The 22101-nt window shown below is 46.4% G+C and overlaps 8 protein-coding genes across 8 annotated transcripts; 5 read left to right on the top strand and 3 right to left on the bottom strand.

Moving 5' to 3' along the window:
• Positions 1-993: 993 nt before the first annotated feature.
• Positions 994-3241, top strand: N7500_009462 (Major facilitator superfamily domain general substrate transporter; the record flags this gene model as incomplete). Its single annotated transcript, XM_056680601.1, has 10 exons — positions 994-1232; positions 1285-1422; positions 1500-1591; positions 1648-1709; positions 1792-1892; positions 1939-2371; positions 2444-2546; positions 2615-2881; positions 2934-3051; positions 3106-3241. Coding segments are annotated over 10 exons (1689 nt in total), but the record flags the coding sequence as incomplete, so codon positions are not given.
• Positions 3242-3503: 262 nt separating this feature from the next.
• Positions 3504-5979, bottom strand: N7500_009461 (uncharacterized protein; the record flags this gene model as incomplete). Its single annotated transcript, XM_056680600.1, has 2 exons — positions 3504-5336; positions 5395-5979. 2 exons carry the CDS (start codon positions 5977-5979, stop codon positions 3504-3506), a joined length of 2418 nt encoding a protein of 805 aa, XP_056527982.1.
• A 3628-nt stretch (positions 5980-9607) lies between these two features.
• Positions 9608-10090, bottom strand: N7500_009460 (uncharacterized protein; the record flags this gene model as incomplete). Its single annotated transcript, XM_056680599.1, has 3 exons — positions 9608-9628; positions 9690-9760; positions 9817-10090. 3 exons carry the CDS (start codon positions 10088-10090, stop codon positions 9608-9610), a joined length of 366 nt encoding a protein of 121 aa, XP_056527981.1.
• A 1549-nt stretch (positions 10091-11639) lies between these two features.
• On the top strand, positions 11640-12113 carry N7500_009459 (Hydrophobin; the record flags this gene model as incomplete). Its single annotated transcript, XM_056680598.1, has 3 exons — positions 11640-11913; positions 11964-12034; positions 12093-12113. 3 exons carry the CDS (start codon positions 11640-11642, stop codon positions 12111-12113), a joined length of 366 nt encoding a protein of 121 aa, XP_056527980.1.
• A 1863-nt stretch (positions 12114-13976) lies between these two features.
• N7500_009458 (beta-glucosidase) lies at positions 13977-16481 on the top strand (the record flags this gene model as incomplete). Its single annotated transcript, XM_056680597.1, has 2 exons — positions 13977-14145; positions 14203-16481. The coding sequence occupies 2 exons, from the start codon at positions 13977-13979 to the stop codon at positions 16479-16481; spliced, it is 2448 nt and encodes an 815-aa protein (XP_056527979.1).
• Positions 16482-16981: 500 nt separating this feature from the next.
• On the bottom strand, positions 16982-17626 carry N7500_009457 (putative extracellular guanyl-specific ribonuclease; the record flags this gene model as incomplete). The annotated part of the gene is given in 3 exon segments (XM_056680596.1): positions 16982-17094; positions 17145-17272; positions 17283-17626. 3 exon segments carry the CDS (start codon positions 17624-17626, stop codon positions 16982-16984), a joined length of 585 nt encoding a protein of 194 aa, XP_056527978.1.
• A 64-nt stretch (positions 17627-17690) lies between these two features.
• On the top strand, positions 17691-17911 carry N7500_009456 (uncharacterized protein; the record flags this gene model as incomplete). The annotated part of the gene is made up of 2 exons (XM_056680595.1): positions 17691-17809; positions 17830-17911. The coding sequence occupies 2 exons, from the start codon at positions 17691-17693 to the stop codon at positions 17909-17911; spliced, it is 201 nt and encodes a 66-aa protein (XP_056527977.1).
• Positions 17912-21036: 3125 nt separating this feature from the next.
• N7500_009455 (DUF3632 domain-containing protein) lies at positions 21037-22069 on the top strand (the record flags this gene model as incomplete). Its single annotated transcript, XM_056680594.1, has 2 exons — positions 21037-21553; positions 21600-22069. Coding segments are annotated over 2 exons (987 nt in total), but the record flags the coding sequence as incomplete, so codon positions are not given.
• Between the last annotated feature and the right edge of the window lie 32 nt (positions 22070-22101).

The following is a 22101-nucleotide window of genomic DNA, read 5'->3' as shown; positions in this document are numbered from 1 at the left end:
CGATCCGGGTGCTCTCAAAGAGCCCCTTCGTATAGCCCTTATGTGACGCCAAGAATTTACGTACCCTTTTAATCTGATGGAAACGTGTGATCAGACGTCTAGTAGCTATGATTTATCTCAATGGAGGCTAGTGTGGCTGGGATACTAAGTCTCAGCCAATTATGAATTTTCCTGCTTGTCCTTCTGCATGAGTTCTGCCATATTGTGGTAATTGTGGCTGTCGGCGTATATGCTTCCCATCACGAGGCATCCTCCGCCGATGGGTGCAAATCCCAAGCTATACAGGTTTTGCAGACAGTACTCGTGAGGGGTAAAAACACCCCCGGGAGAATCTATTTATATACTATCTGTAATTCCTACATCTGCCACATGTGTGCAAGTCATATTTCGCAGGCCTGAAAATATCGGGAGTAAACACGGGCTAACTCCCGGGTGAGTTGCTATGTGCCAAGGGTTAACACTCTGCGTGCTAATATGATAAGTTTGTCTTTGATAAATATCTATGTTTCAAGTCTTCGTAACTCAGCTTCTATCTGCGTTCCTAGTGCAAGCTGGGCGTAAGCTATCATAGAGGCGCGGCACTAGACTAGCTATCAAATACATCCCATGCAATTTAGCGCCAAGAACAATGTTTATAAATAATACGTAGAAGAGGCTATGCCCAAGTTCTGAGGCTCTTACAGGTCCCCGCAATCACATATTTACTCAGCAAGAAGTTTTTTCACCAAGGCTCATGGTCCGTGTTTTTACTTATCTCATAACGATCTCACCAATTGGCTTTTTTTTTCTTTCCTAATAACGTGCCATAGCCCCGATTCCCTAAGCCTTTGCAGCAGCGTCCAGTGACAAGACCGCAAGATGAATACAGACGTACAGCCTTCCCGTCACCCAATGTAACACACGAAACCCCCAAGCCCTATCTCCAGAAATAATCTCTAATGACTCTGGTCAACCAGAATAGACAATCCACTCATTCACCAAGACTACCAGCAGTTAGAGGCCGATGTTGAGGAATTTCACAATCGTCTTCAGCTCGAAAGCGTCGTCGATCTGAGAACTCTCATCAAGGGCGCAAGAATCGCCAAACAGCGATGGGGTCATGCCACGCCCGGGCTGACCCCTACGGAGGTTGCGACTATAAAGGAAGAGAATTTGGAGACCTCGCTGTCGTTCTTACATACTAGGGGTCTTCTTGTTACGATTATGGCTACAGCTTGTGCCGCAATCACGCAGTATGTCCACCATGCCAGTCAGTACAGTGGAATATTTTGACAATTGTGATAGGGGGTGGCAGCAGTCAACAATCAATGGTAGCTCTCTCTTAGGGTGGGAGGCAGATCTTCACCTTGACCCCAATAATGGTCGTGATCTGTTTGTGATTGGATCCATCAACGCAGCTCCTTGGCTTTCAGGAAGTCTCATGTATGTGTCTCTGAACTCTCCAAGTCAAGTATAATTCCAGAATACTACTCTTGATATGTCTCTAATCACAATTACAGAGGGACATGGTTGAGCGATCCACTCCAAGAGAAATTTGGCAGACGCTCCGCGCTCTTCGTTGCTGCCGTTTTCTGCGTCGCTCTTGTGATAGGTAATATGTGGCTCTAAAGCTTCTTTAATTAGGACTGACTCGAATAATGAACACAGGAACAGCGCATTGCAATTCATGGGAGTCGCTACTCGTCTGTCGAATATTGCTGGGTGTGGGGGTATGTCGGCTTTTTCTCCAATTTCCTGTCTATTCCATCCCATCTCTCACTTCCACTATCTGACAAATTTTTATCTCAATAGATTGGATCAAAAGCTTCAATAGCACCTATATTTGCTGCAGAAGCAGCGCCCGACAGACATCGAGGTCAAGTCTTGATGTTGTGGCAACTTTTTGATGCATTGTACGTTCGAGCTCTCTTGAAAGGCCTCCATCTGACTTTCTTCTAGTGGAATCTTCCTCGGTTTCTTGTGTGTATTTTTGGTAAAAGGGAGTTGGAGAGTACTCCTGGCAACTGCGATAATACCCGCTATCGTCCTTCTATTTTTGGTCTTTATATGTCCTGAGTCTCCGAGATTTCTCATACAGAGAAACCGATATGTCGATGCATACAGAAGTCTTCTGGAGCTCCGAGGAACTCCCATTCAAGCTGCCCGAGATCTTTACTACATTCATGCTCAGCTCCAGGCTGAGGCTGTCACGATATGGAATCCCCACGAAGGAGACTCATGGTGGTCAGAGCCAGAGCGACTCTATGCCTACCAAAAATGGATCAAAAGAGGCAATTTCTTCAAGCGGATGGCGTATCTCGCCACTAATTCACGAACCCGAAGAGCGTGCACGGTGGCTTTGATCGTGATGGCATCGCAACAACTGTGTGGTGTAAGTTTTCTACACGGACGTCTCAAATACTATGTCTACTTGACTAACGCTTGGTTCCTCAAAAACCCACAGATCAATGTTTTAGCATTCTATTCATCCTCGCTTCTCAAACCTGATCCGAAGCACCAGATGACCTTGTTTACTGAAGCCGTCCAAGTTAAATGGTATAATTTCGGTAGGTGATGATTGAGAACAGAGCAACATCCTGACTTGATATCATCCTAACTTATTCGTCAAAACAAGGATTTGGTCTAGCCAATTTTCTTTTTACTTTGCCTGCTTACAGATTTATTGACTCTCGTGGTCGCCGACCTCTGCTCCTTATCTCATTGATTGGGATGTTTTCTAGTTTGATCGCGGTCAGCGGCTTCTTCAAAATCGAGAATCCTCATACTCGGGCAATCCTGGTAGCAGTATTCAGCAGTGTGTTTTTTGTCTTCTTCTACTCAATCGGTGCTGGGCCCATTCCTTTTACCCTCAGTGCAGAGGTGTTCCCTCTATGCGTACGCGGTAAAGTCTCCCCCTGTTTTCCTATCTTTACTATCAGACTAACAAGTACTAGAGGTGGGAATGAGTTTTAGTGTCATGATTAATTTTCTTGGTCTTGGGATTTTAGTACTTATTGTGCCCCAATGGACCAAGGGATTCAAGGGGCCGGCAAACCTCCTATTCTTCTTCTCGTGAGATTGCTGTTTCCTATGGCCTTATCTGCTCATATACTAACTATTGCAAAGAGCCATGAATGTGTTGGTGCTCATCTTGGTTTTCTTTTTGGTTGGTCTCCGCTTCTTCTGTACTGTGCGTCATGCTGATATTTCAGGTCCCGGAAACCAACTACGCGAGACTAGAGGAAATGAACTCGATATGTAAGGATTAATGCTTCAACTCATTGAACGGACCCCAATCTGCTATGAATATATGCTGATAGTATTATAGTCAACCGGGGAACAACGGAACAAGTACTGGACCACTTAGGACCTCTCTACCGGAAGTCATCACGCCAGGGAGATAGAGAGTATACACTTCCACAAATTGGAGAAGAAGTGTGAATTACTTGAAAATATGAATGTGCACATGTGGTCTTTTGTCAATATAAAAGGAGAAATCCTGATTTACAATTAAATATACCAACTCAAATGAAGTTAAAAAAACGCCGCCGGCGGGATTCGCCGCGCGTATTGTTGAGAAGCTTTTTCAGCGCAGAAGAGCTTTCTCCCGGTATGACATAGCCTGCTGGTAGAGTGGCACCCGCACCAAGAAGCAACTCGACAACGCAGACATTCCCACCCCATACAGCACGTTCCAAGATACTCATCTGATTATAGATTCCGGGGCCGTATTTGCTATTCACATTTGCTCCTCCTTCCAAGAGTGCTTTGAACTTCCTTGTCCACACGGAGTCTATATCCAGTCGGTTCGGTGCGAGTATGATGTGTAGCATCATTGGCGTCTCATATGCTGTCGTGCTCGGAATGGTTTCTGAACTATTATAAGGATCATCGGGGGGGAGCTGGTCAAAAACCATGATATCCTTGAATGCCCTGATAACGTCTTCTTGTGCACGATTATCTGATTTCACGGCAAAATGTAGGCAGTTGAACTTCTCCTGCTGCACGCAGATTCTGTGATCTGCGCCGCGTTGCAAAAGCAATGAGACTACATCGGCGTGGCCAAGGAAGGCTGCTTGCATGAGCGGAGTCTTACCCTCGCACAGTTCGTTCAGCAAAGCACTAGTACTGGCGTGGGAGTCAGGATCGATGTAAGCATCGATCACAGCTTTCACAGTCTCAACATCGCCCTTGCAGACCGCAAGATAGAGTGGCGTTTTTCTTTTGGACGAGGGGGTTCGCACATCCAAATTTCGGTTGTGGAATTTTCGCTGATGCTCAGAAAGCTCGTTGATTATTATAGCAGAATTTCCCATGTCAATAGCGTATATCAAAGGCCTGTCAGCCTGGTAGCACTGCTCCACATCGACATCGTCTTGCAGAACGTCGCGAATATGATCGATATTGTCAGTCTGTATGACAGCAACAAGAACACCCACTCTTCTACCTGGCAGTCGGCTTTCTGAGATTCGAGGAGTAATGTTTGTTATTGTAGAGGAATTAAGTTTGTGTAAACCGCTTTGAACATCACTTGCCGATGAGCGGCTGTGGTAGTCTATTTCAAGCATTGAATGAAGGAGCCTCTGCATCTCCTCGAAGAAAACTGGGCTATGAGAACCGAAATATTGGACTGGCAAATTTTTAATCCACGCTTCAACAGCCGAATTAAGAGCGGGAGGGGATCCTTGAAAGAAGCAATCGTCATGGAAGGGTGCATTGGGCGGTCCTTTTCGCATTTCGTCAAGTTCTCGCAAACTCGCGGGATCGAGTCCTAAGGCAAAAACCCTCACTAATATGCACCCAAACGACCAGACATCGCTTCTTCGTTGAGACTGAGCTTCTGGTGCCCGGTAAGCGCCCCCTCTGGGAGCATGGTTATTGACACTAGTGGCGTATCCTGAATCTCCTGGCATATCACGATGTGCTATTCGCGAGACACCAAAATCAGTAATTCGCCAAACTCCGGTAGAAGAACCATCGCGTTTGAAGACCAGAATATTCCGGGGCTTGAGATCCGCGTGGCAGATTGCTTGGTGGTGAAACTCGGGCCATTCACTGTCGAGCTGGAGGTGTGTGTGCAGGAAGTCAATGGCAGATGCAACCTTTCTGGACTCCTGGATTAGATCATTCAGAGAAGGGGTGGGTTGCATCTCTTTATAACCTCCGACTAGGAAGTCTTCCAAGTCCATGTCCGCCCACGGCATTATGATGTTCAACTCATTTCGAATGGTAAATATGGCAAGATCAGAAATGATTCGCTTGTGAGCGGACAGGCTTGATCGGAGATGATTCAGATGTCTGACTTCAACGTCATAATTTCCCTTGGGGAAGCGCTTTCGGGCAACTATGAGTTTGACCTGCACAAGAAAACCCATAAGCAACCAGCCATACCAAATCATACACTATAGAACTTACTGGGTGAGGCGCCTCTGGTATGCCAAGTTGGTCGCTTAGATGGCCGAGAATGATTTGCTTTGGAGGTATCATCTCCTTGGTCACGTTGCCGAAGCCACCATGTCGAACCGGATGATCCTCCTGAAAAAGTGGTAGGCGGAGGTCTTCTCCATAAGGGCCTTGCTTATTGCCTTTCAGCACAATTGGAAAGTAGATCCACCTATCATCCATGAAGGCGCGCACCAGGAGGGCGTTCCCAAGAAAGGAGTTGTCCTGAAGTTCCTCCTTGGTGAGCACGAGAGTATTTTTGTCCCGGCGACGATCGGTAACAGCATCATCTTGCAGGAAAAAGATCTCTCTGAGTCTCGACCATCCTGACCAGTCGTGGAGAGCGATACTCACAAGGATAGATATCGTGCGCAACAAGCCATCCCGCACTGCATCTATCTCTGGAGTGCCCCAACTTGGGTCATGACTCTTCAAAAACCGCTCCAGCCGATCCCCGGCCCATATCTCTTGGACGCTTTCATACGGAATGAATGCCTCTGCTGTGTCTTTATAGTACGTTGCCAGCTTAAGCTCACTTTGGATATCCTCTAAGCTCATTTGGCTGGCGGGGACCCCTAGTAAAACGAGCACTGGCTCGACAGAAGCAGGGCAAAAGTAACGTTTGTCAGGAACGTAGCCTGACTGTGTCAATTTGCGCTCGTTCGAGGAAGGCGGTGCGATAAGGATTTGGGTTGGACTAAAGTCATAGAGAGAAAGTTGTCAGCTGGGAACGACCAGTAATACATAAGTTCTACCGGACTCAGCCTCAATTTCACATCTTAATTTGTCAACATCCTGGGTGCGGCGCAAGATTGAGCATTTCGTCACTCGCAGGTCAAATAGGCGAGCTTTTCTGTTCGCCTGGTCATCTCTTCCTCCTATACTTTATAGAATAGCAATATATTTTCCAAAAAAAAGGGCGATTGTTGAGCTGTGACATCAGAGAGTCAGAGCGGGGAGGGAGGAGTACCCCGTTTACCCCGGAATAAGCCGGGGTAGACAAGTAGTGTCGGAGTAAAATACAGCTATCTTACCACTAGACCATAACAAAAACCCAGGTTCCTGTTTATAGCCTAGTGGGCTCATACTGCTTGGGCAAGTAGACAAGTAACATGTTTCATCCCTGTCTCTTTCTATATTGCGACGTGCGCTTTACAAAATATGTCTTTTCCATATTATAGCCGAACTGAGAAGACGCTTGTAGATCGAGATGTTCACTAGAGTACAAAATTCGTAAGTTATAAACCGTAAATCTATGCATAAAGCGACAGAGCTTCCAGTTCCCGGGGGGGGTTTACTAAAAGTTGATACATCCACTGACACACTGACAGCTATGGGATTTGAATTCAACTTACCTTAATGAAAACCCACATTTTCGATCATAATCTTCAAGTCCCTGGAAGATCAAATTTTCCTTTTCAGTCTGTAGGTAGACGACAGAAAAATACACAAAGGCACTCTATGCAAGAGACTTTTCTGCGCATAACTACGTGTAATTTCGGGTTTTTTTTTAATATTGAAATACATTGCTCTCTATAGTTTTTTTCAATACAAGTACAAGTACATACGACCATAGGGTGTGGAAAACAGGGCTTCCCGTCCGCTCAGCCGTACTTAAGCCACACGCCGGTGAGTTAGTAGTTGGGTGGGTGACCACCAGCGAATCCTCACTGTTGTATGTTTTTATTTCTTTTTTTAAAAAAAAAAGTTGATTAAACTCCTCTCTTACACAGTGACTTCACCGAAGTGTTTGACACCCAGTTGTAGCGTCTTGTGGTAGACATACAATACAGCATGCTCTAAATTTTGATCGATGGACCAATTTGCCGGCGGAATATTGATCAGCTCAACACTGAGATCATATATCTAGTAGCCTTCCCTAGAAAAATCCATGGACGAATGATACCTCATTTATGCCCCAGTGTACTCCGTACACTGTATATGAAAACAGAAAAGCTTGGAACCTTCCTCGCGGTCCGGTCCGGATTTACTTATAGAGTTAATGTCCATTTGTTCCAGCATGACAACTTCGAAGGTTCAGTTTAGAATAGCTTCAGTTAGGAAAAGTGCGCTTTGTATAATGTATTTTTTGCCCCTGGTCATAATTTTCATTTCATTTCACCCCCTCCATTACCCAAGATCACCACATATAACAAGACTAGATACGCAGATACCTGGATGGATGGTGGAGTGTAACATTGAATATATCCCACCTATCTTTGCATCAGTAGCCATGAACCTAAGCAACCCACACATCCTTATTTTAGTTGAGCTTCCGACTAATTATATGTAAATAAAGGGAGTAAGAGTCCGATCCTACGACCATCTGCCCTCAAACGCCCTTTTTCGTGAATTTTAAAGTGTCTGTTTATATATACGTACCAAGGCTACCCTGGTCTCTGTAGGGTGCTTCCTAAAACCCAACCAGTCGTTCGTCGCTGGATGGTGTCCCCAAAGAAGTTCCGGCCTACTTCGGCATCCAGAAAAAAAAGAAATCTCAGGTTTGGTTTTAGGAATAGCCGAACGCGGGGGTCGAACCCGCAGCCTTAAGATTAAGAGTCTTACGCTCTACCGATTGAGCTAGCCCGGCCGGGCTGTTGAATGCAGGTTTCCCAGTTTGAGCTAAGATCCATTTGGCTAGCTTCTTTCCGCAATACCCGCGCCAGGCCGGTATGGGATTTATCTTGTTCTTTCAATATCTCTCTCGCTACAACCACATTAACTTTTCTTTGCTTTTCTCAAGAATTGTCCTCTAGAATCTTTTGGTATCTCTTATTTCTTTTCTTTTCTTTTTTTTTTTTTTTGTGTTTTTGGCTGCTCTATGTTAAGCTGACAGAGACTGACTTGGTCGCAGACGGTATTGATGACCTGAATGTCAACATTTGGATCATACGAAGGTCTGATGGAAATGTCATGTTTAATTCGTTATTTTAATGCGTCTTGATTGATAACTTGAGTTTTGATAAAAAGAAAAGAAGAGAAAAATATTGTCTCTTTTGGTATCCGCCGTTCAGTCGCTCGCCACGATGTGTTCGTCACGGATATCTTCTAATCAAATCAAATGGAGGGGAATGCAGTAGGAAGCCCAGCAGCAGCCTTACTATTGGCATGATGAAGCTCAAAGAACGAGGACCTAAATAAAAAAAAGCTAGGAACCAGCCTCTCCACGGCCAAGAATGTTCATACTATTTTGAATCCCTTGGTTTCTCAGAATGTGACAGGCTTCAGAATGCCTGTACTCTGTAGTTGCCTCGCCTGTAATCACAATATTAGCGTGTTGTGAGTCCGCTGGGTGTCCCTGCATTTATGTACGCCCCTTACTTTCTTCTACTAGCCTGGATTCTTTTTGTAACAATTTGCGAATATAGGGAGCGATCGTGATTTGCCAAGTCCTTTGCTTTGTTGCTCACCTTTGACGAAGTGATTCGATAGTGAATATGGTTACACGTCTGAGAACTTATTGAACCTGTCCTTCCCATTGTAGCTTCTAGTGGGGTAAATGAAGTCCCATCTTTTTGGCCACAAAGTAGGATATTGGTCGTCGAGTCCTTGCTTGGATAGGAGGAAAATTGTCAGTCTGAATATTGGTCAGGTCCTCATCGATTCAGTGGCCTATCTATTAGTGGATGTAGTCGTCCATGATGGCCTGTGCGTCATCGTTAATGGTGATCAAAATACTCCATAGCCAGTGCTAGATACAAGGAACACTTTTCCTCATCGCCAGATCAGGATTTTTGCTTCTGGTACTCCGAATAATGAAAATTTATGGTCTTCCAGCTATATAGATGCTGTTAAGACTCTAGACCGAGAGTTTTGAGATGGCCTTCTATATCTTAAATCCCATAGTTGATGTTCAGAATCAGACAACGGTACAAAAGATATATATATGTCATTCCGAGGACCAATGGTAGCCATAATGGAATTCGATCTGGTTGTATGGGATATATATTTTCATGAAGCTTGATCTACAATCCGGCCAGTCCCACCAGTAGCAAGTTGTATATTATATTGAAGTATAACTCAATTGACTAGCTTACAACCCCGTAAGTCCTCAATGCCTCGACCTGACGTTTATCAAAAACCAGATATGCACTTTCAGAGCACCGTTTTGCCTCCAACATGCTTATCTTGCCAATGCCCCACCCATCACCCAAATGGGACAAAGAAATCACCATTACAGAAAAATCTAAGCCTCGATGGCGCTGCACTGTGTACGATGAGACTGATTAGCTGGGGTTGGAGCCGAAGTGTGGGGAGAGTTCACTTACATCCTCGCCAGTGGGGCAGCAAGCAATAGTGTTCTTGCAGGTTGTTCCCTCGTTACCCTCCTCAGTGAAACCTGTTATATTTGTTAATATTAGGGGTAAAGAGAAGTATGAAGGGAAAAAAGCGCACCGAGAATGTTGAGGTTCTTGATCAGACTCTGGGAGGCACAGGCGGAGTCGCCGACACCAAGCAAGTTGTTCAAGAGACCCTCGGCAAGAAGGTTGCCAATAATTCCGTCGCCATGAATGTCCTTCTTGGGATTGCAGCATGCGACTTTGCCGGATTGGCAGAGTCCTTGAGCCTGGGCGAGAGTGATCTGCTTGGAGGGATTGTGTCCCTGGACGGAGGGCATCGCGGCAACAGAGACGGCGATGGTGACCAGGGTAGCGATAGTGAACTTCATTTTGAAGGTGAGTTGGAAAAGAAGGTGGATAAAAAAGTAAAGAGAGTGTTCGTAAAAGTGAGGACTGAGAAGCGAATGATGAGAGATGCAGGTTACTCGAGTACCCTTTTATATTGTTAGGGAAGGATCAAGGTAGTATACAAGTAAGTGTTGTTGTACACGTCCAGGCTCCTAATAGGAAAACAACCCCAGGCTTGGAATGCCACGTACCTCTAATTTTGCAATCAAAACCAACATACCTATGTCGATCGGTCATTGTTTCACATTTGCTTACATTCCTGCGGGCTAGATCTAGGGGGTCCAGCTTAATTTCCGAATCAACACTACAATTACGGAGATTGAGTAGATCTACGGATGTTTAGGAGCCTGCGTCTCATTCAACGTGCCTACAAGGGGAGAGGGAAGGCAGGGGAGTACAATTAGGATTTGGTGGGTCTTCCCGGCAAGTAAAGCAAAGAGCAACTTCGATGTCTCATTCAAGCAATCGGAAAGTAATAATTGTCTCATGCCTAGTTAATAGCGAGTACGCTCCATATTACATGCGTCAATCAGCTCCTTCAGGGTCGATATTTATTGAGACAGGCATAGCCCCTAGCGCCCTACCATGTAATAAGATTCAACATTTACAAGGTTGCCGATCTCAGTATTTTACGGTATTTACCGCCAATGGCACTTTTCACCTCTACCCGCCTCACAACTATCGTTTCGTATGGTAAATCAGGCCAACTTGGGATCATGCCTTGATAATAGTCCCTTGAGGCTTTAAAGGCCTGGGCTCTCGTAAGTAGTGTATGGCTGGATACTGGGAAAACATTAGTGCTTTCTTAGTAGGGGTTTCATGATATCCAGTGGGATTAAGCATTGGATCGCCCTTGAACCCATGGGTGTCCTACGAGGAATAACGGGGCTATTCAGGTTTGCGGAGAGAGTGGTCCACCATGAGAACAAGAGCATTAACCCTTTTTAGTGAATTTCTCGATTGCCGTAAATGAAAGTGGATGGTTTGGAGAGCCCGTGACTGATTTCGTCCCGATCGTGGCGCCATGAATCGCCAAATGTAGAGAGTCATGATGGTCTGGAAAGGCCCAAAGAAAGGAAACCTGATTTTCGTAGCAAGTAACTACGTTGTGATTCGATCACAAGGGGCCCCATATGCTCCATATCCCGGACCCGGACTACCCGGATCTTGGTTTTATCAGCTAGAGTTGCATTGACAGCAGGAAAGTTCTCGGAGGCATCAAGCAGGAATTCAATATCCACTCAGTGATTAGTGGGGTTGCAGATATCGGATCGATGAATGTAGGAGGCAAAGTCCAGGGGTAATGATGATCTCTGATGATCTCTATCCATGTTGGTATGTCTGTCTTAGATTCGCGAATCAGAATTATGTCGCATTCCAAGTCCAGAGTTCTCCTTCCCTAAGGGAGCTCGACCACATGAACATATATAAGGGTGTCCTAAGCGCCTCAGTTTTCATCTTCATCACTTCACATCTTTCCATTAATCTTCACTTTCTATACACACTTTCCTTCACCAACCAGCCTTCATAATGCAGTTCACTCTCGCTACCATCATTACCCTCGCCGTTTCGGCTGTTGCCATGCCTTCCACCAACGGAACCCCCAAGGGTAAGGGCGTTACTGTTGCCCAGGCTGAGGGACTCTGCCAAGCTGGTACCGTGTCCTGCTGCAACCCCAAGAAGGATATCAGCGGCCAGGGCATCCTTGGTAACCTCCTCGCCGAGGGTCTTCTGAACAACTTGATCGGCACTGGTGATTCCGCCTGCACCTCTGTCAGCCTCATCAAGAACCTGAACATTCTCGGTTAGTTGTCGCATACCATCTCCCATCAAGATCATACTGATAATTTCCAGGCATTACCAACGAGGGCGATGAGGGAACCACCTGCACCAACACCATTGCTTGCTGCCCCGCTGGAAAGGAGGTAAGAGAACCCTTCTCTCGTTTCGATCCATTGACTTGTCTAATCATCTCAAAAATAGTGCACTGCCATCGGCCAGTAAACGTTCCACATCGGGACTGCCCCTGTCCGACCTTCCACGGACCCGCAAAGGTGGCAAGGATCTGCCTGAGAGTCATCCTTCTCAGGTCTATTTCTTTCCGGTAGTTTCTTTATTCATAGCTCGTTCAACCGCCTCAGGAAGTCGAGTTAGTATATCTTAATAATGAAAACCTTTTCGATAAAATCAAACCACTTGGACAATGTAGTCATGCACTCAATTCAATCCACCCTTGTGATAACCCAGCACACCTGTGGTCCAGCAACCCCGGCCGCCATTAACATCAATCGTATTATCCCGCTCAATCTCTCACCAATACTAACAACCTTCGGCCCTTGTTGCAAAATTTGAAGCAAATCCCACTAATCCCCCCCCATCTCTAGATTTGCATGAACGTGTCGTAGATCTGCCTCCCGTCGAATGCGAAAGTAGCTCCAAATGCCAGTTTGGTTGATGATCGAGCAACCACAATCAAGCCAGGCGTTAAAAATTCTGCAGTTAGATTGGAATGATGAGCCAAAAAAACCCATATGACTGAAAGGGGTACCCATGCTAGGGATCACCCAAAGCCATCTTCAACTGGAACCCGTGACTGAAAGCTAGTTTCGGCATTCAATTGGGTAACCAAATTCTAAATATCAGGAATGCCTGCCAGCAATTCGGGGTCACAACAGCAGTACCTTTCCATCACCATCACCAGCAAAAAAAATGCTTGAAATTCCACGCTCCTTACTTTCCACACGTTCAAATTTGCATTCATTGCCACAGCTAGAGTCCTCTATGCTGACCTAGCGGCGCATGTGCCAGGGAATGATCATTATCTTACAAACGAGTCATACGTGCGTCCATGTACCCTATGATCTGATCTTCGGACACCTCAGGCGAGAGTTAGAGGTGAAGTCGGCTTCCTTGCTGTAGAAATAATACCTCAGCTAACAATATTGCGATCGTTATCTACTATTACGCTAGCATGGGCTGCCTCGTTGCAGCATGGAAGCTGATCTGGACTTGACACTTCCCTTGGGAACTTTGCACAATGCACTCTTATTTCTTATGCAGGAATTGATTTGAGTCAAAATTTCCTAAAGTGGTTTGAATTCGGGATCGGATGAAACCCACCAATGCGTTGGCTTAGAACAAATATGTATATAGTTTTTCGGTTAAGGGAGATAGTGGAATCATATGACATTGATGATATACTCATTCGGTAGGTGGCCTATAGAACATTTTAGTCTACATTTGTAATGATTATGAATCTTTTACCCCTCAGGAAGATTATTGCGTCGTGAGGAGAAATTATGACTTTGGGCCGGTGGACACTAGAGAAGCTGAGTCATGCATATGGATACCATCGGCTTCAAGGGAGACCGAAAATTGATGAGAACCGTGCCATCATTTCCAATTCTCTCCTTTGCACCGGCAACACGGATCAAATCACGAAAAACACGGGATAGGTAACCTCCGAATCTAAGCCGCTACTCCTCTTCTAAAAACTAGATGATTAGAAAGTTTGCGGAGAAGCCAGTGATATTGCTAGGATCATAAAACTTTACAAGCATCCGAAGTATTGCCGGCTGGATCTGTACTAAAAGACGCCATATAAGTGCACTAATTCTGACTCTGCACGGGCTGAAGTTTCCCCAGAGGAATAACGTGGGGTCCCCACCCCCACGAACCTAAAATGTCACCTCGAGCCCTTTCTCGGCAAAACTCCGGCTCTTCCCCAAATCTCGCTGCATCTGCTCTGATGCCGATGATGGGTTCCCCGTTTCGGGTTGCGGTCTATAAGAAGGAGTGGTCTGGGGTGATCGCAAGATACTTCCAGATACCATCCAACCTTCCGCCATTCTAACAAAGTCACGAGAAATGGCACCTGTCACTCAGCTTGTGGTTTCAGGTCTTTTGGCCGCCATATTGGCTAATGGTCAATCTTTTGATGGGGCTGGTCGAAGCGAAGATGCTTTTAATTATGTACAGCCCAAGAACACAACTATCCTGGGCCCTTATGGACACTCGCCTGCTGTATTTCCCTCGCGTATGTGTTTGTCAAATTTTATCAATTTCATAAGTCTCTTGCTAATCCCCACTACAGCAAATGCCACCGGATCAGGTGATTGGAAAAAGGCCCACGCTAGAGCCCAAGAATTCGTGGCGAAGCTGACCGTAGACGAGAAAGCCGACATGGTTACCGGCCAGCCGGGGCCGTGTGTGGGAAATATCGTCGCAATTCCGCGACTCGACTTCCCAGGCCTTTGCTTGCAAGATGGTCCCCTGTCAATTCGAGTCGCTGACTATGTTAGCGTCTTTGCTGCCGGTGTCACCGTAGCATCAACATGGGACAGATCTCTCCTCTATGAACGAGGATATGCTATGGGAAAAGAATTCAAAGCCAAAGGCGCTCACATTGCACTCAGCCCTGTTGCCGGTCCACTCGGCCGCTCTGCCTACGCAGGCCGAAACTGGGAAGGCTTTGCTGCGGATCCTTATCTGACCGGCGTTGCTATGGAGGAGACCATCCGCGGCCATCAAGACGCTGGCGTGCAGGCTACTGCTAAGCACTTTATTGGAAATGAGCAAGAAACTCAGCGTAACCCTAGTTACGACACCAATGGAACTGTCACGGATGTTATCCAAGAAGCACTTTCCTCCAACATTGATGACCGCACTATGCACGAGTTGTATCTTTGGCCTTTTGCCAATGCTGTTCGCGCTCAAGCTGCCAGCTTCATGTGCTCATACCAACGTCTGAATGGTTCTTATGCTTGTGAGAATTCCAAGGCGCTAAACGGCCTGTTGAAGGAAGAGCTTGGTTTCCAGGGATACGTCATGTCCGACTGGGGTGGCACTCACTCTGGTGTCGCATCGATCGAGGGCGGTCTCGACATGAATATGCCCGGTGGTCTTGGGCCCTATGGCCAGGTCCCCGAAGCTGGCTCTTTCTTCGGCAAGAACGTGACGTATGCTGTCAATAATGGGACTGTGGATGAATCTCGTGTCGATGACATGATCGTCCGTATCATGACTCCTTACTACTGGCTAGGTCAGGATAAGAACTACCCTAAAATCGATCCTTCATCCGCTGATCTGAATACGTTCTCGCCTCGGTCAACTTGGCTCCGGGAGTTTAACCTCACTGGGGAGCGAAGCCGTGATGTCCGCGGAAACCACGCTAAGCTGATCCGCAAGCTTGCAGCCGAGGCTACTGTCTTGTTGAAGAATGAGAAGCAGGCCCTTCCATTGAAGGCTCCTAAAAACATCGCCATCTTTGGCAACGATGCAGGCGAGAACACTATGGGTGCTGTCAATCAAGCAACCTTTGAATTTGGCAACCTCGCGTCCGGTGGCGGCTCGGGTACCGGCCGATTTACCTATCTCGTCTCCCCACTCGAGGCCATCAAGACCCGTGCTCAGAAGGACAAGACTCTCGTACAATACTTTTTGAACAACACCCAGATTGCGACCAGTAGCGTCACTGACCTTTGGGTCCCTACAGTTCCCGATGTGTGTCTTGTCTTCCTCAAGACCTGGGCTGAAGAAGGAGCCGATCGCGAGAACCTGAAATTCGACTACAACGGCAACGAAGTTGTCGCTTCCGTCGCCAGGTCATGCAACAATACAGTCGTGATTACTCATTCCTCCGGAATCAACATTCTCCCCTTCGCTAACCACCCCAACGTCACTGCTATTCTCGCCGCACATTACCCTGGCCAGGAAGCCGGTAACTCCATCGTGGACGTACTTTATGGTGACATTAATCCTTCCGGCCATCTTCCTTACACAATTGCTAAGAACACTACCGATTACAACGCCCCACCCACCACCGAAGTGTCCACCAAGGGCCCGGACGACTGGCAGTCTTGGTTCGATGAGAAGCTCGAGATTGACTACCGCTATTTTGATGCTCAGAACATCTCCGTGCAATATGAATTTGGTTTCGGTCTCTCATACACAACCTTCAGTCTCTCGAATCTCACTGCTAAGCACGTGGCTGACTCCATCTCCTCTATTCCCAAAGACCAGCCCGTCCAGCCCGGTGGAAACCCAGCTCTTTGGGAAACTATCTTCAATGTCACCGTCTCGGTGAGCAACTCTGGTGACACCGAGGGTGCAGCTGTTCCCCAGCTGTATGTCACATTCCCGGATAGTACACCCGACGGAACGCCGCCTAAGCAGCTGCGCGGGTTTGAGAAGGTACATTTGGGTCCTGGCGAGTCTCGTCTTGTTGGATTTGAGTTGATGCGCAGGGATTTGAGTTATTGGGATATTGTTTCTCAGAAGTGGCTCATTCCTGAGGGTGAATTTACTCTTCGGGTTGGACTCAGCAGTAGGGACCTGAAGGAGGTCGCTAAGGTTACTCCTGTTCGTGCTTAAACTGTGCTGATAAAGTAACGTGCATTGCCTTCATTCCACGTTTTGTCAAAAAGCGAATATACTAGACCTAACAATATCAATATCGGTGACCTACTGAGAATAAGTAAGAATAGAGATAGCAGTGGAATACGATAAGCAGGTTTAATAAAGTCAACCTAGATAAAATCATAAGTGATAATTCACTACGGAGTACAAACGATCGATTTAAAATGCCGCACCTCGTGTTCAAATTGTCTATACTGCTCAATGGAACAGACGCGCTGTTCCGGAAAAACCTGGGAAACTAATTTAGAGCTAGCGGGTGGCGCTTACTCTATTTTATCGTTTTTAGCCAATCGGTTGTTAGAGAATACACTCGCCAAGTCACTTGTATAGAAGGCGTAGTAGATTTGATTCCAAATTAGTACGAAGTAGTGAAAGAACCCCTGTGAGAGAATGGAAGGAGAAAAGCCAATCTAGCCCCTAACATGTTCCTTCCCTAATCAGATACCAAAACAAGTCTAATCAGCATTGACAGTGCAACGGGTGAAAGCAGCACCAGGTTTGTCAACCATGACTCCAACAAAGTTATTCTTGTAGTCGGCGACAAGACGGTATTTGCCGGGTGGGCCGCCTATTCCAATGGTCAGTCCCGGTCCAACAACCATAGCCTTGATGACCTACCAGTCCAAGTTCCACCTTTAAGGATAGGATACTCGCGCAAGTCTTTGGTGACGCCCTCAAAAACCTGGGCTCCAGCGCTCTTGTTACCGAATTTGTGCGGATAGCCGCCGACGCGACGGTCACCCCCCCTTTTTGCACTCCTTGAAAGCATTGGCGACATCGTTCTTAGAGAGCGTGGTGCCTTCACAGGTAGCGCTACCAATCTTCTTCTTTTTTGCGCGGGTGGCCAGATCGTTGACACTGTGGCTGGTGTATTCCTCGGCGATCTCAGCCTCAGTCGCCTGGACGCTGCGTTCCTTGTTGTTACCCTTCTTGTCCCCTTTGTCTTTACCGGTCTCAGGCTTGGGGCTTGTGACGCGCGTGCAGGCCGTATAAGCGCCGCCAGTGGTTGCACCGGTATGCTGCATCACACCACGGAAGTCGCCTTGGTCATCCTTGTAGTCTGTGACCACACGGTATTTGCCCGGTACGCCTACAGTCATCAGCCTGTGTCAGTGTCTTTGCTATTTGAGAAGCTTACCGCCAGTGTACTTTTCACCCACAATAATGGGGAACTCCCGCAGATTAACAGGTCTCCTCCAGCAGTTCCAACACGTTGGGATCGAGGAGAACGACGACGAACCGACAGGCCTCGCGGCAATGGGACTAGGTGTGGAAGACGATGGGTATTAGCTAATGACGAAAGCGAAGCTGTCAAACGAGAACTCGGCCAGAGTCGACAAAAATGCCGCCAATCAACTGGCCACGAAAACATCACCATCAATTGAAACTGAGGCAGGGAGAATAGAGAGAGAGAGAGAGAGAGAGAGAGAGAGAGAGAGAGAGAGATGGAAGGTAGGGGGTGCACCCCACAGCAATCATTATGTGTTTATTTCTTATGAATGGGTTTGGATTCATGGGCTTTGATGTATGGGACTACGGGGTACAGGAATGGGCCGATTCCACTCTTTACTATTAGTATCTATCTGTCTGTATACTCGGGAGAGATCCCGCTCGGCGTTTGGACTCGAGTTCTTGCTTCAGTTGGATGAAGCGCCTGCATAGTCATACGCAACTAGTTAGACTGCAACAGGTTAATTGAACTTTGATCGATTGATTAATTGATTGAACAGGTTAATTGAACTTTGATTGATTGATTGATTGACCACCATTCGTCGTCGGGAGCAGGCTCTGGGACGCTATTCCCGCATCGCATAGCGAGCTACATCGGGTAAATAAATTCATCATCATCAAGCCTAGCCGCTGGGTGCCTGCATAGACACACAATGTATTACCTAGGTGGTTCAAATCTTCCACAGACACCTTCCTTTAGAAATTGTTGTTGATCTTTGAACCCGGCACAAAACCGGATGCACGCCGGTGTGTGCTGGCAAATAAAGATTTTCTTTGTGCAGTGATGACATGGTATCCAGACGAGGCAATTCTTCCGCGACTGGTGGACAGATTTTGGTTCAGGAACGATATGGTCGACATTGCTACACCTTGGCTCATGGCAAAGATGTGATGCATCCTGCCCTGTCTTGACCTCCTGGCCGTTGGCCCAAACGACAAGTTCATGAAGGACAGCAAACTTGTTGAAGCCATGGGACGAAACCTGTATGTAGCCATTGGCCTTTGAAGTGGCCAGTAAGAGAATTTCGCACCATCCATCTAGGTGATAGTGCTTTTCGTTGAGTTTGTAACTTTGGAGGATCTGTTTGCACAGTTTGCTGTCAGACTTGCATCGTTCCCTGAACTCAGCCTTTTGGTCACGTGAAGGTGCCATTGTGATGATAGAGAAGATGATGATATTCTCTATCTAGAAGCAAGACTGAGAGAGAGAGGAAGAAGAAGAAAGCAAGTCTGAGAGAGAGAGGAAGAAGAGGAAAGCAAGTACGAATAGGATACTGAGATCCTATTTATACTGCCAAACATGATGGCATATCAAACATGTTTGATCTATAGGCCTGGATGCCTATGGCATCCGACACATTGGCAAGGAGATGAAGTGGACGAGGGGTCAGCCTTGCAATGCTCGGTTACCCGAACCGGATAAAGAGGAGGTTTGACTGGCACGTTTGGGCAATTCAAACATAGGTGGGAGGTTTGAATCGATGACTATCCAGCTGGCGGAAGGTACGTGTAAGGAAACTTGTTGGATACCATAGGCATCCATGTCTGATATAGATCGATCAATCACAAACAAACAAACAATCAATCAATCAATCAATCAATCAAGCAATCAAGCAATCAATCAAGCAATCAATCAAGCAATCAAGCAAGCAATCAATCAATCAATCAAAGTTTAATTAACCTATTGCAGTCTAACTAGCTGCGTATGACTATGCAGGCGCTTCATCCAACTGAAGCAAGAATCCGAACCCAAACGCCGAGTGGGATCTCTCCCGAGTATGCAAATAGATGCTGATTGTATAGAGTGGAATCAGCCCATTCCTATACCCCATAAGCCCATAAATCAAAGCCCATAAACCAAAGCCCATCCGAACCTGTATATAGGAAATAAATATATAATGATTGCTGCGGGGTAGGCCTCTGCAAAACCCATAAATGGGTCCCGTCCCGGCCCAAATCCCAACCTATAGCCCATTCAGGGGGACCCATAAGGCCCCCATTAAATGTCGGAGTAAAATACAGCTATTTTACTACTACAGTACTACCCCGATTATATGATACGAATCCCTCTATCCATTTCTTAGCATCTAAATAAAATATACTAGAAGTGATAAATGCTTGGTATGCCTATATCATTACTAATCAAATTTATATCATATGATCAACCCCTAGTATTGAAAAAATTGTCGGATGCCATAGGTATCTAGGCATATAGATCAAACATGTTTGATATGCCATTCTATTTGGCAGTATAAATAGGATCTCAGTACCCTATCTATACTTGCTTTCTTCATCTTTCTCTCTCTCTCTCTCTCTCTCTCTCTCTCTCTCTCTCTCTCAGTCTTGCTTCTAGATAGAGAATATCATCATCTTCTCTGTCATCAGGGATATTGCTGAACACCTTTTGGTTGTTGTTCTTGTTACCAAATTTGGCTGGGTACTTGATGGCTTAGAAGAAGAAAGAGGCTTGTCAGCCGGACTAGATTGCGTTGATTCTGGTAATGATGAGGGATCCAGTGATATTTGTTGAGATTTGCAGTATACCAATCGTGGATGGGATAAAGGGCTCTTGCAGAGATGATCCTGATCCTCGAAGCACCAGATAAATTGTTAACTGTCTGAGCTCTCAATGCCTGGCAAGAAGTCCATATTTATGGGCTTCATACCCCTGTGGATACAGATGATAAATCCCTCACATGTAAGATACTGATGACAGAGAAGATGATGATATTCTCTATCTAGAAGCAAGACTGAGAGAGAGAGAAGAAGAGAAAGCAAGTATGAATAGGATACTGAGATCCTATTTATACTGCCAAACATGATGGCATATCAAACATGTTTGATCTATATGCCTGGATGCCTATGGCATCCGACAGATACAATTTTCAATATGCGACATGGATGCAGGGTATATGCAGATATGGGTGATGAAGCTGTAAAAGCATCAAAGCTGCTAACCTTGACTCGGTAGGAGTTCAATCAAAACTCGGAGCACATACTCCGTAGAACGTCTCATAATCGCCAGGCTGAGTGAGAATCAATGTGTAAGGCTGAGCTGCATGCATGATTTGGCCCCCTACAGAGGACTCCGTACGGAGTAGACATATCAGCCTTGGAAGAATGCTTGATACCTTAGACACTTAGGGCTAAGAATGGAGTGCCAAGACTGTGATGCCAAGTCTAGGGGCCAATGCGGTGACTAATACTGGGGGCCTACCTACCTGGGAATAAGCAATTCTAAGCAATAATACTTTGCCCCCAAAACGAGCTATCAACACAGCCCACTTCCGCCGTAACCGCTTCTGCAGATCCCAGTTGCCTTCTTTCATTTGTCAAAGTCTCTTCTTTTCCTCTCCATCTTACTTTCATTTCCCGACTTTCTTTGATTACCACCCTCACTATGGGGAAAGAGGACTTCCTCCAACAAATCGAAAACTCCGCGGAGTTTAAACTCCTCGACAAAGTAGTCAAAGAAGAAGTCACACCGCAAGATGCAGCCCAAGAGATTATCAACATGACCATGACTGCCTTATCCGTTCATGGTCCAAGCGAACAAATGAGGGTCGGTCTCGCAGACTACAACGTCTCTCTTGCAGTAATGGAGCTCACTCAACGCCTAGAGCAATCCAAACATACCAAGCTGGTCGAGTTTATATGTTATCTCCACAAGCAAGTTGCCGTTGATCCTTCTACGAACGAGCCCCTGACAGTCCAGGGCGATACCCTGTGGACTGACATGCCGTCGTTTGGCTACACGGAGCTCGAGACCTGGCACGAGTTTGGTGGCGAGTATAAAGGTGACTCTATCCTCCAAGTCAAACAGTCAGGACGCTAACCATATAGTCCCATGTGATCCTACCCTGAATTCTGAGGAACGAGAGCGCTGGGTGAAACTCAACGCTTTTCTCGCGCAGCTCACTCAGACGGCGTATATTGACCGTACACCTCCCAAGAAAGAAGTGCCGTTCAATCCCCTGGACAGATCACTACGGGCTATCTGGTGTATGACGATGGCATTTGAGAACGATTTGCTAGTAGATACGGCGGCGATGGAGTCCGCTTGTTACTGGTTCATCTACGCTGCGGAGCGACTGTGGGCGAATGTCGTCCACAGTTGCTCGTATCCTGAGGAATGTGGCACAGGGCCAGGAAAGAGGTATAAAGGCAAAGACTGGACGGGCTATACGCAGGAGCGATGGGGAATATGGGAGGATGCGCTCAAGGATGCTAGGACTAAATGCCAAGATGAGCGAATGAGGAAGCTGATGGATGATGCGTTGGCGAGTCTGAGAACTGGAATGGTGAATGAATAGTGAATACACTCATTTAGCTCTATTGCACATTC

Source organism: Penicillium coprophilum (genome assembly GCF_028826855.1).
Source record: "Penicillium coprophilum strain IBT 35676 chromosome Unknown utg000006l_segment0_segment0, whole genome shotgun sequence".
NCBI classification, from domain to species: domain Eukaryota; kingdom Fungi; phylum Ascomycota; class Eurotiomycetes; order Eurotiales; family Aspergillaceae; genus Penicillium; species Penicillium coprophilum.
The sequence above is the reverse complement of the archived record's forward strand: the minus strand, read 5'-3'. Positions and strand labels throughout refer to the sequence as shown.